Source organism: Macaca fascicularis, chromosome 17 (assembly GCF_037993035.2).
Source record: "Macaca fascicularis isolate 582-1 chromosome 17, T2T-MFA8v1.1".
In the NCBI taxonomy this organism is placed as follows: Eukaryota; Metazoa; Chordata; class Mammalia; order Primates; family Cercopithecidae; genus Macaca; species Macaca fascicularis.
In genome coordinates this window covers 18,336,471-18,348,817 of record NC_088391.1, presented here as the reverse complement: position 1 = coordinate 18,348,817, position 12,347 = coordinate 18,336,471, and the positions used below count along the sequence as shown (strand labels likewise).

The 12,347-nt window shown below is 37.2% G+C and overlaps 1 protein-coding gene across 4 annotated transcripts in view; it reads right to left on the bottom strand.

Moving 5' to 3' along the window:
• Positions 1 to 12,347, bottom strand: part of FREM2 (FRAS1 related extracellular matrix 2) — a 236,459-nt gene that overhangs the window by 62,830 nt on the left and 161,282 nt on the right. For all 4 annotated transcript variants that reach the window (XR_006693725.3, XR_010582565.2, XM_065533167.2 and 1 more), the window contains exons 17-23: positions 6,244 to 6,436; positions 4,588 to 4,692; positions 3,025 to 3,152; positions 2,792 to 2,926; positions 1,935 to 2,061; positions 858 to 1,045; positions 199 to 345 (exon numbers count right to left, since the gene is read on the bottom strand). Coding sequence is in view for 2 of the 4 variants with exons in the window: in XM_065533167.2 (XP_065389239.1) it covers positions 199 to 345; positions 858 to 1,045; positions 1,935 to 2,061; positions 2,792 to 2,926; positions 3,025 to 3,152; positions 4,588 to 4,692; positions 6,244 to 6,436 (1,023 nt within the window). In the remaining 2 variants the exon portion in view is untranslated. The remainder of the gene's footprint in view (positions 1 to 198; positions 346 to 857; positions 1,046 to 1,934; positions 2,062 to 2,791; positions 2,927 to 3,024; positions 3,153 to 4,587; positions 4,693 to 6,243; positions 6,437 to 12,347) is intronic.

The following is a 12,347-nucleotide window of genomic DNA, read 5'->3' as shown; positions in this document are numbered from 1 at the left end:
GCTGGGTTTATGGAGTACTCACCATATCCCAGTAAGTGGCTATGTAGTTTCTATGCCATATCTTGTTCAATGTTCCTGTTAACTGTATGCAATATTACCATTACTGCTATTTACATATGAGACATCTGAGGCATATAAATGTTCCGTAACTTGCATGTGGGTACATAGCCATTACAAATGAGTTTGTTTTTGGCCTACCTGAAAGAGTGGTGTTGAGTCGACTTTAAATCCATCAGATCCAGGCTGATTCACTAAGAGAATGGCTTCGGGGTCATCCACTGCTAGTTTGGCATTAAATAGGACATTTCCAAAACTGGTCGCTTGTGTCTCTGGCTGAGCTTTGTCCTTTAAGCAGTAAGGAAAGTGGTGATTGCTGTAGATAATGCCAGCTTTTGCCAGGACAGCATGTTTCTCTATTTGTTTTGTGCAAGTACAAATTACTATAAAATGTCACCATTTGGTTTACAAAAAATGATCATTTTGTTTGTTTTTCTATTTTTTTTTTTTTTTTAAGAGATGGGAACCTTCTCTGTCACCCAGGCCAGAGTGCAGTAGCATGATCATAGATTGAACTTCCTGACTTAAGCAAGCTTCCCACCTCAGCCTCCCAAGTAACTGGGACTCCAGGCATGTGCCACGATGCCCGGCTTTTTAAAAATTTTTTGTAGAGATGGGGTCTCACTATGTTGTCCAGGCTGGTCTTGAAATCCTGGCTTCAAGTGATCCTTCCATCTTGGCCTCCCAAAGTGCTGAGACTGTAGTATGGCTGCTGTGCCCAGCCTGGTTTTTAAATATAAGACAAGGAGGCTGAACTTTGAAAAATCTGTCTAGCTCATTGTTTGGGTCAAAGCACTTACCACAATTTTAAATCTATATAAGAGTGAAGGAGAGTCGGCTAAGCAGCCATATTCTGCATTAGTTGGACTATATTTGGGAACATAGCCATCAGCTCCAGTGCACAGAAACACCTTCTCAATGCTGCAGTAAAAGGAGTCACCCAGGTTCTGGACAGGATCCACCATGACACGACCGTAAATTATATCACCTGAATTAGAGATGTGGAAATGTTATTTCTGTTATGTGGTAAGGTGTATCAATGTGACACTGTAAACAGGTTATGACAATGAGGACACAGAGATTATTTACTTGCCACTCTCATCTATTATCAAATGTTGAAGGCCTGTTTGTATGAGCTTCAAGATCTGGTGCATTCCCAGGCCTCAGGTAAGACCACTTTGCAGACTAACCACAAGTGACTAAAGATTTGTTGAGTCTCAGATGCTCAGCCATGAGTGGGAATAATTTCAAAGGTCTGGCCTATAATTTGACATTAATAATACCCCACTGTGGTTCAAGTCCAGTTTACAAAAATAAGTTGATAAGATATATACTGATACAATATGGAATAACACTAAGAAAGAAAGTATCAATAAAAAGTCTAATTAACTTTATTTGTTTCTGAAAGAGAGTTTAATGAAACCCCCTGGTGTTCGGTTATTTATTTCCTAACTATCATTGAACCCCTACCAGGCATGCCAGGTGTTTTTGCTAGGTATGTGTGCTAGGTGCTGAATATACACCATTGAGCAAGGCAGGCACAATCTTCACTTAAGAGGCATTTACAATCTCCTGTAGCTGCAGCATTTAAGTTTATGCAGGTTGAAAAAAACATTCAAGAAAATCATCTAGACTTGTGCCAAAAGTCACTTAGGTAAGACAGCTAGAGATTAGCTTCCTCAGAATAAAAAGATACCCAGTAACATATACCCAATTGCAATGACTTCCCACACCAGCTAGCATGAGTAAAGACTCAGTTACATTCTCAAAACCATGAAAGAAGCTATAATTTCCCCCCTCAAACACAATCCCCAAAAAGCAAAGTGCAAAAGATATACATGACAAATAGAGTATCCCTTTCATTTGTAAAGTGATACCTTCTGCAAAAGCAATATCACTCTCTTGCCCGAATCCCATGGATCCATCAGACAACCAGAGACTCTTCTTAGAGAGCAGGTACATTTGGGTGTTCAAGCTAAACTCAGCAGCCACTGGATCACTGACCTAAAACCAAAGGCAAAAGTCCTTTCATGCATGGGTGGTTCTGATGGTGCGCTAACATACTGTTCACAGATTACACACATTCACTGTACACTGACTGTAGAACACGAAGCACTGCACTGCAATTTTCACAAGCCACCTTAAAGAGCTGTAACATTGCTTTTGTCCTTGAGACGGCGAAACTGGTGGGGTCAAGTCATTTTTTGAATGGGACTAAATAGCATTGCTTCAGCTCATTTCCACTGGTTTATTGGGTATATAAAGGACTTGTAAATATCATTGTCAGTAGAAGGTCAATAGTATAAATTCTTGAAAAGAAGATGCCATCACATTTCTTATAGTACATAATGGCAATGAGGTACTTTGAGGTGGTTTGAGCTACAGGATTTCATTCTCTTTAGAGAAGAACAAGAAAAGAAAGGCAGAAGTGTGGGGAAAATTCTCAAATCTCCAAGACAGCAAACTTCGGGAAGAGACAAGATAAGATCAGATAAGAAAAAAATAACCATTGCATACATTTAAACTCTGAATTTTACATCCTGTGCTAACAACAGATAAAGAGCAAATCTTTCCTCATTCTTTTATCCCTTGCTTCCTTAACTGTCTGATTTCTTTTCTTTTCAGCATGCAAGAATTAAAGTTATTCATGTGTGGATACTTCTTTTTTTAACTATTAAATGAAAAACAAAGTGGGATTCTGCAAGTCATGAGATGATAATTCTATAAGCCACACCTGTTGGAATCGGATGTCAAGGTCAAAGGTGACAGGCTCTCTGGGGTTGCAGGTGACTGGCAGGCGGTATTCCTGATGTGATGGGGCGGTGCATGGCACCAGCTTCACAGTATAGGTGCCTGAGTAGTCACGTACCTTTGAGGAGAAGACATTGATATATTATATTTAAAAATCCGAGGTGTAATCAGACAGCAGCAGCAGAAGAAAATCAATGAAGAGTCTTAGTCACTTACGGCAAAGTCAGAGACAAAGCTCCACTGCTGTACTGGCTGGTTATACGTTGGTTCACTCCTTATGAGGTGGAGGGAAAATGTCAGGCCTGGATGATCAGCTGACATGATCACTGAGTTTGTAAAGGATGCTAGGAAAGTGCCAGTAATGAAAATAATGACATAGTGGTTCAATGAAGAGAGCATAACAGTTTAGAGTTTTTCAAAATACACTATCATACATTATTTGCTTCTGTTCTTATAAGAAGGCTGCAAAGCAGTCGTGGTTGGTATAATTATCCTCCTCTGGCAGATGAAGAAACTGGGCTGTGAGTGACTATGTGACTTTCCAAAGATCACACAGCTAGGATGGGACTTTCTGGTTCCCACGTCAGTGCTGTTTCTGCTCTATGGTTCTGTCAAAAGATAATTGCACAGAAACGCTCAGATTGTTCACAGCTACTTTCTGGGGAGTCAGAGCAGCACAATAAAGGGTGATGTGAAAGCATTTATTGTGCACCGAAGCTATGAGCTGAACTTAAAATAGTCTGTTAGTATCCACACAGCTGGGCAAACCCAATTTATGAATGGAGTCTAATTTTACTTAGATTGCCTGCCATCACGGCTACACAAAGATCCAGTTTATTAGAAAGGTAGGCACGTAGAAGAAAACTGTATAGACCAGAAAATCCTCATTTTCCAGAACTGTCAAATACAATAAAGCAAAATGATTTTTTTGGATTATTTCTTTCTTGTAGCTCAGTTCCATAAAAATACAAAGAAGCCTCTTTCTCTTCCTAATTTTTTAGCTCTATTCTCTTTTGTTAGAGTTCAAGCCCAGAAAAAGAAAGGATATAAAGATGTTAAGTGGACTATTTTCCCTTTCCCAATCTAACATAAGCTGGCAGAAAAATAGCTTATTTTTTATTTGACTCTCCATATTACTAACATGGAGACAGTCAAATAAAAAATAAGCTCTTTCTACTGAAATGTCCCTTATTAAAAAAAAAAAAACAAATAAAGTTAGACGTGGCATTTTACCGACTGCTGCTTTATCTGCCTTATTGATATTCAAAGCACGGTGCATCACAGTTAGTAAAATTGCATAGCCAATACTTATTAAACATAATTAACATGTCCAAAACGTAAATATGAAAGTGAAGTACCTCTTCTGACCCTATTAAAAGGGTTTCTCACAGTACCTAGGAAAAAGCTGTGAAAAGAGAACTGCCTGCTGAATGAATCATCTGCAATTCAATTTGCACAATGGAAGCAAAGCAGAGAAAGAAATCATTATTCGTATGCTCTTTAAGGAAAACTTTACTTCAAATGAACTCAATAGGGTTTCCTTTTAATTTTACTCTTATTATTTTGCATTTTCTCTGAGAGTCTGCATAATGATAATTTTGTGGATTATAAGATGAAGCTGAACAATTATCAAGCCCTCATGGGGACAATCGAACATGTACAATTCATTTGAGATTAAGGGCTTCAGTGGTAACAGGGAAGCACGCTGAAATGTGTGAAGATGGAAAGTCTACCTCATTTTTGCGTGATGAGTGGTTGTTAAAAGATAACGGGGCTTACCGGGATGTGACAGCACAAATAAGCCATGGAACTGAGCCTCTGTCTTGAAGTGCACGGCCAAGCGCCCCTCATCACCGATGCGCATGCTGGTTGGATAGAGAGAGCCTATAATGGAAAGAGTACCAAGAATGACAATATATGTAGCCAGACACCTCTTATATACAGATTCCTTCCAAAAAGTAATTCACGTTTGACTTGTCTTTAAGCATTCTGGGCAAAGCGTATTATCAGAAGAATTCTGAATAATGGAGGCAGAAGGATCTTCATTTTCTTTTCTAAGCAGAAAAGGGAGCCAAAATGAATTGTTAAGTAACGTGAGTGAAGTCACTATGAAATACACAGATTAATTAAAATATGTCAAGTTTTTTTTTTTAAATCTGAATTTACAAAAATGAAGCTGTAAATTGAGAGGCATTACAAAATTGTCAAAATGATGGAGATTCGGACATGTAAATAGAAATAGGTTTGAGTTATCCAGAATTATTCCTAATTTTATAGACTTAAAGAAAGCTCTGAAGCTTTCCCAAGAAACTTCGCAGTTTGATAAAATTTGGCTCCAGAAATGAGAAGCAAACAAGAGATCCTATGTGGAGGTTGGGAACCACAGAAAAATCCTCATTAAGATTAACTTAAATATACATCTTCTAAAACAAGACAAGGACTTAAAACATTTGAAATAATTTGGAATCATAACTCAGGGTGATCATATTACCTGTCACATAGCTCTAAAACAGACACTATTCAAAATGAAACAGGGAGAAAAAAAGACAACAACAAAATGAACAGAGCATAAACAGGTTTTAATCCGCTTAAGAGAGTAGATTTACATTTGAGGTGTACGATTAACTCTGTTTTCCTGCTGGCTGATAAAATGTAGTACTGGCATGACACTGCGGAGGTTTGTGGAATCAAAACAGTAATATATGTCTGAAAAACAAAAAGCATGCATCCTACTAATGGATTTATTAGATTGATGCTTGTGGACTTTGAACTGTGAGCCCAACATGGAGATTGAAACCAAGTTTTGCAAATGCTTGCAAACTCGAGCTAGTGGCATTCACAGAGTTTGCAGATGTTCGGCTAAAGTATCCCAGAGTAACCGAATTTTAAATCAGAAGGAGGTATTAGAAGTTTTGTCTATCATTCAGAAAAAATTAAGTCCCAGAAAGATTAAGCGATATGCTTGAGATCTCACAGCTAGTTAGTTGTAGAGTCATGACTAGAATCCAGGCCACAATTTGTATTTAATTTAAATGCACCTTTTTTTTTCTGAAATAAAAATGTGTAACTTTTTCCCTTGGTCATTTCTTGTTTTCGTCGGAGCTTCCTCTATCCATTTTCTAGAATCCAGAAAAATATATATGTTGCATTATGTAACACATAAATAATTAATCACTTAAAATAGATCGCAAGGACAAAATATGCATGAAATATATAAAGTTATATTTAATAATTCCATATTACACACAATTTAAAGCCCTAATATGATTTAAAGTTTTTTTGATGAAAAAGGTGAAATTATCTTATTATAGAATAGAAAAAGAAAATCTATTGAAAGTTGTTTGTACTACTTTTAGCAATGGCAAAAAAAAAATCCTCTTAAATAATTTAAATAGGTTACAAAACTATAGAGTGTTCCAAGTCTTCGGAACTCACCTTGAAGTTCAGCCTCTGGGGGGCTGCCAATTCCATCATTCCACAAGATGGCAGTGTCGTACACAAAAGTTAGACGAAGCTCTGACTTCAAGTCAAAATGCTGCCAGCCTCCTACCCCCACTGGGGAATGGAACACGTAGGAAACATACAGAGGGACTCGAAGGGTCACATAGGACTGCACTAGGTTTAGGACCTAAAACAATAAAATTACATCTATCAACACAACTCAGTGTTAACTAAATGAGCCTAATTTTGTACAAGCCATTTTCTCCTTTCGCTTAACTGAAGATTGAGTAATCACTGAGAAGAGGAAATGACAGCATTTTATAACACGGGTTTCCCCTCACTTAATTTTGGATCGATTAAATAGTTGTTACTAACTACCTTCATTGGCAACAAAGGATATGTACCAGAAATCCTCAAGACAGTGCATTATTTTGAGCATACTATACTTACAAAATCCTCTTCACTTTAGAACAGTTTTATGAAGATAGTTTACATACCATATAATTCACCTATTTAAAGTAAACAATTCAATGGTTCTTAGTATATTCAAGGAGTTGTGCAACCAACACAATCAATTTTAGAAGATTTTCATCGCCTCCAAAAGGAAGCTTGTACTTATTGGCAGTCACCTCCTAATCCCTCCTCCCCGCCAGTCCCTGGAAACCACTAGGTCTTTATGTATTTGTCTATCCTGGACATTTCATATAAATGGAATCATACAAAATGTGGTCTTTTGTGATAGATTTCTTTCATTTAGCGTAATGTTTTCAAGGTGCATCCATGTTGGAGCACGTTTCAATACTTCATTCCCCTGTTACTGAATTGCATCCCATTGCATGCACGTATTACATTTCATTTATCTATTTATCACTTCATGGCCATTTGGGTTGTTTCCAGTTTTTGGCTATTATAAAAAATGCTGCTATGAGCTACTTTTTTATTAAGGGACTATGAAACATAGATCTGGAAGCAAATATAGTTACTAATGATGTATAACATTTATAATATCTCAAGAGTAATTAGTTGAAATGAAGTGTCTTGCCTTGAATTTTATGTTTTCCTGTTTCTGGTATTTAGTAGATGGGTTGGGAATAGTGGAGGATAAACTAATATTTATTTATTGAGTACTTACCATATTTCAGAAACTGTACTAGTTTCTCAATAAACACTATTTAATATTTTCACTCTTCACCATAATTATATTTACATGTATGGATGGATAGTTGGATGGTCAGTGGATGACAGACAGAAAGAGAAGAAGATAAAATTAAGACTCAAAGGAAAAAGGCAAACGTCCCACAGTATTCTCGAAGCCTCCTGAATGGCTCGGACAAGATCAGAACTCAGCTTCTGGCCCATGTTTTTTCCTATTCTGTCATACTTCATCGTATTCCTAACAAAGATGAAGGCAGTCCTAAGGTCATCTAACAAAGGTTATCATATTTAATTCTCAAAATAGCTCTGCACGATAGTAGGACAAATACAACCAGCCTCTTCTACACAAGAGGAAAGGACTTAGGTCAGATCACACTCTATAGAAGTTTCGGTCAGGCTGTCTGATAATGGTCTAGTTCTTCCACACTGAGCTCACAACAAGAATCACAGGCGTAAGTTAGCAAATAATGTAAACCATGAGAACTATAATTTAGAACATTCTTATGAAGTTAAAAGTAAACTGCTCATGTCACAAAAATGATGACCTGAATCCCTAATAAAAATACATAGAAAAGAACCATCAACCAAACAAGTGATTTTATTTTTAACTGTATAGTATAGTAGCTAGCATTCCCTACTACCTGCTAACCTGGCCAGCAGGAGAGGTGCTTTGCATTAAAAGTCCTCTGAGACAGTAGTTTCTATGGGCGGCTGTTATTACTTCATTGAACCATTGATTTTGAAGTGCAGTGAAATGGACAGTGATTAAGTCAATCCATAGGCCACTAGTCCTTAAGATTAATATTTTACCTTGCAATTTTAATAAACCATGATTTTAAAAAATAATTAGGCTTTAGGCATAGATTCCCAATTAAACTTTATAGGTGCTAAGAAGAATCTTTTCCAATATTATATTCTATCCATCAAATGTTACTGAGTATGCTATTTTGGAAGGAATTAGTAATATTCACTTCCTATGAATAAGTTACTTGGAGTACAGCTCCCCAACTAATTCTTGTTTGATTTTATTTGGTGTTGTGGTAAACTAGAGTTTGATCATTTTTGGACACAGAATCAGCCTTCCATTGCATTTTCTTCGTACCCAAGGCTAGGTCTTCTTTCTGTCTACTTAGAATCTCTACCTAGAGGAACTGGAGCCTAAATGAAGCTACCTTGACCATCTAGATCACCTACCTTCTTTAAAAGTGAAGAGTGCAAGGCAATCATTCTAACTTTTAGATGTCAACTTAAAAAGCACTTAATTTTCTTTCAGCCTATACCACAGGACTTTTCAAGGCATTTGTTTATACTGAAAGAAATATCTGTCAAATCTTAACGAAACTGAGACACAATGAGTGATTTCATATGTCCTTATTGCTGTTTGAAGTTTCTTCATCAAAAGCAAGCAATACTTTAAATTCCATATTTAAAAGGAAAGTGTAAAATGCAAATATCATGGAAAAAGTAACACACTGTCAAATTTATTTTACTACACACTAGGGTAAGTATATATCTTGCAAAATAATTTAGAGTGGCTTACATGTAAAAGAAAATCAGTGTACAAAGTATACAACAGTGGGATGGAAAAATGACCTCTTAAGTATATTCCAGCCTCAAAGTTTCATATTCCTAAATCAAATACACAGTAAAAAAGAGGCATAATTATTCCTCAAAGCAACTAAGAAAAAAAATGTGTTCACTTTTCCAAAATTATGCTATGTCTTCTCATAAGTACATTATAATTTCATGTTTTAAGTGAAAACTATGATTGGGGTTGCGTTTCTATAGCTTATTCATGCACATTGAACAATGTTATCAGTCACTGTTTACCTTACAAATGGGAGAGTTAAGATTCTACGTTGCAAAACAGCAAGCCAGGACAATAAAAGGTCAAATGATCTGCAGTTTTCAATTATTTTAAAAAATTGGTTTCAAGAGAAAAGCTACCAAACTATTCGATAGTTCTAAGAACTTAATTTACCTTTAATAACCATTTTGCCTCTAAAGTGTTTTTTATTGTGTAAACAAACAACTTTAAATTTTGTTTACAAAATATGTGTCACACATAAAGGTAGAGTGCAATCATTAATTCATCTCTATTTTGCTTTTCTTGCTATTTATCTGTGTTTATATTTTAGAAACTAATAAAATCATTTTAGAGTCAACTATCATTAGAGAAATTCCAAACTTGTTTTTCTTGGCAAGTAAAATTCTTCACTTTTTTTTTTTTCTTTTTTTGAGACGGAGTCTCGCTCTGTCGCCCAGGCTGGAGTGCAGTGGCGCGATCTCGGCTCACTGCAAGCTCCGCCTCCCGGGTTCACGCCATTCTCCTGCCTCAGCCTCCCGAGTAGCTGGGACTACAGGCGCCCACAACCGCGCCCGGCTAATTTTTTGTATTTTTTAGTAGAGACGGGGTTTCACCGTGGTCTCGATCTCCTGACCTTGTGATCCGCCCGCCTCGGCCTCCCAAAGTGCTGGGATTACAGGCGTGAGCCACCGCGCCCGGCAAATTCTTCACTTTTATGAGTGACGATCTGACTCCTTTGTTGCTCTGTAAGCTTCTTGTCCGGTGTCCTCATGAGTACTTGGTATATTCCCTGGCACAGAGTAGGTGTTCACTGAATATTTCTTTAATGAATGAACATACAAATAAATGAGATGGCAAAATCAGATATAGTTTTAATAACAGCTGAAGCTAGATGTAGTGTAGCTGCATAAAAGTTAATCACACTTCATTGCTGTTAACAGATAACTATCCTGTTAACCAATAAGGTAAATAATCTGAATTGGGAGGTTGGAGAAGGCAGAAAACCCTTACAGAGTGTGTTAGATTTTCATTTACAAAGAAAAATGCAGGAACTTGACAACATTTTATGGTAGTAGCTTTAGCTACTGAGAACACATTTAAAAAATCAATTATCTATCATGTTGTTCCTAGCAAAAGCAATTACCAGTTGATAAAATGTGTTTGCACAGTGATTACCTTGAGCTAAGATGCCAAATTTGGGAAGGACTAGAGGAAGGCAAGTAATGTCTGCTAGGCGCTTGGCCTGGGCTCTGTGGGATTGTTGAGGACAAACAGACCTGGGTCAGTACCGGCTTGCTGTGGGGGCTGTTTACTGAGGTGGTCCATAAAACCACGAAGCCTCTCTGAAGCACATGGAGTCTGTGCTGATGGTTTGCTTTTTATTTTTCTCCATTTTTCCATCCTTAAGGCTGAAATGCAAAAGTTTGGAAGGCCCTCATGACATTCTAAAATAGAGTGTAAAGTAGAATTTACCAAGCATTTACTTTGCTTTCCTTCAGTTGCCATCTCATGAAATATGCTTGCATTCAGCACTGATCTGCCTGTATTCAGATGAAGCTATAGACCACTGTTGTTAGGACACGGATTTGCACCGTTTTACAAACAGTGGGTGTGGATGTAATCTGGCGTGTATTTTCATGAACGCTGTCAGGCGGCATATTTGTACCAAGAACAAAGGAAAAAGTTCATCTGGGTTTCTTGCAATTGAATCTGTGACCATATCCATTCCTCACATTCACTTTAATGCCCAGATAAGCATTATGATGTGTTTAACAGCATAAGTTTATAAGCTACATGAACCTGGGCTGGTTATTTGAATTCTCTTTGCTTCAGCTTCCTAATCTGTAAACAAACAACAACAACAACAACAACAAAACAAAGAAAAAAGGCAAAAATAGTACTTATCTCAAAGGGTTGTTCTGAGGCTAGAATGAGTTGAAATATACAAAGTATTTAGAAGAATGGCAGGCACGTAGTAAACGATAAATAAATGTAAGCGATTACAATTATCATTGTCGTTGCTGTTATTGTTAGTACTATTATTAGATATTTTGTTCTCCTCATTATAAGCCAAAGCTAATGGAGGAAAATTAGGGCAATATCTCAGAGGGTTGAATTTCTTCTACTTTAATTTTTATTTCCTTCTCCCTCACCTATGTGTAAATCATATATGTGTGTATGTTGAGGTGAGGGTGTAGGAGAATATCAACAGCAAGGGGAAAAGTAGAAGCTTAACCTCAAGGAAGAAGGTAGAAGAAAATGGGATGGCCATCTGTGATGGTTAATTTTTGGTTTCAGCTTTACCAGATTAAGGGATACTCAGAGAGTGGGTAAAGCATTATTTCTGGGTGTCTCCAAGAGAGTGTTTCCAGAAAAGATTGGCATTTGAATCTGTGGACTGAATAAGGAAGACCCATCCTCACTCAGTGTGGGTGGGCACCACCAAATTGGCTGAGGCCTAGACAGACAAAAAAGGAAAAGAAAAGGACAAAAACAGTACTTATCTCAAAGTATTGCTGTGAATTCTCTCTCTCTCCTGGAGCTGGGACACCCTTCTTTTCCTTCTCTTGCATATCAGAACTCCAAGTTCTCTGGTGTTTAGACTTGGGGACTTTACCTGGGTTCTTAGGCCTTTGGCATCTTGGAGTGGGCCACACCACTGGCTTCCCTGGTTCTCCATCTTGCAGATGGCCTGCCATGGAACTGTTCAGTCTCTACGATCTCTAGAGCTAATTCTCACAAGGAACCCCTTCTCATCTACCTATTCTGTCTCTGGGGAGAACCCTGACTAACACAATATCTCAAGCTTCACTCCAAGAGAGTAAGCAACATGTTTTATTAAATTGTATTACCATTTAATTTACAATAAGGATTTTAGAATTTTATAACAAGATCCTAAAATCGCAATGATTTACTCTGAATCTGGTGATCACTCTGATATTGATCATCATGGTTATGCTATTAAATTTATGTTTAACAATGAAAAGTAGAAGAAGTCTTTCAGAAGGAACTCAAACAAGTTAGCCATCTTCCTTAAGAAAGTAGCGCAAACTATCAAGAACCGAATTATGTTGTAATTCTTATATTGTACTCTCTCCTAATATTATGGAACGTAAGCTTTTCTAACAGGCAAAAC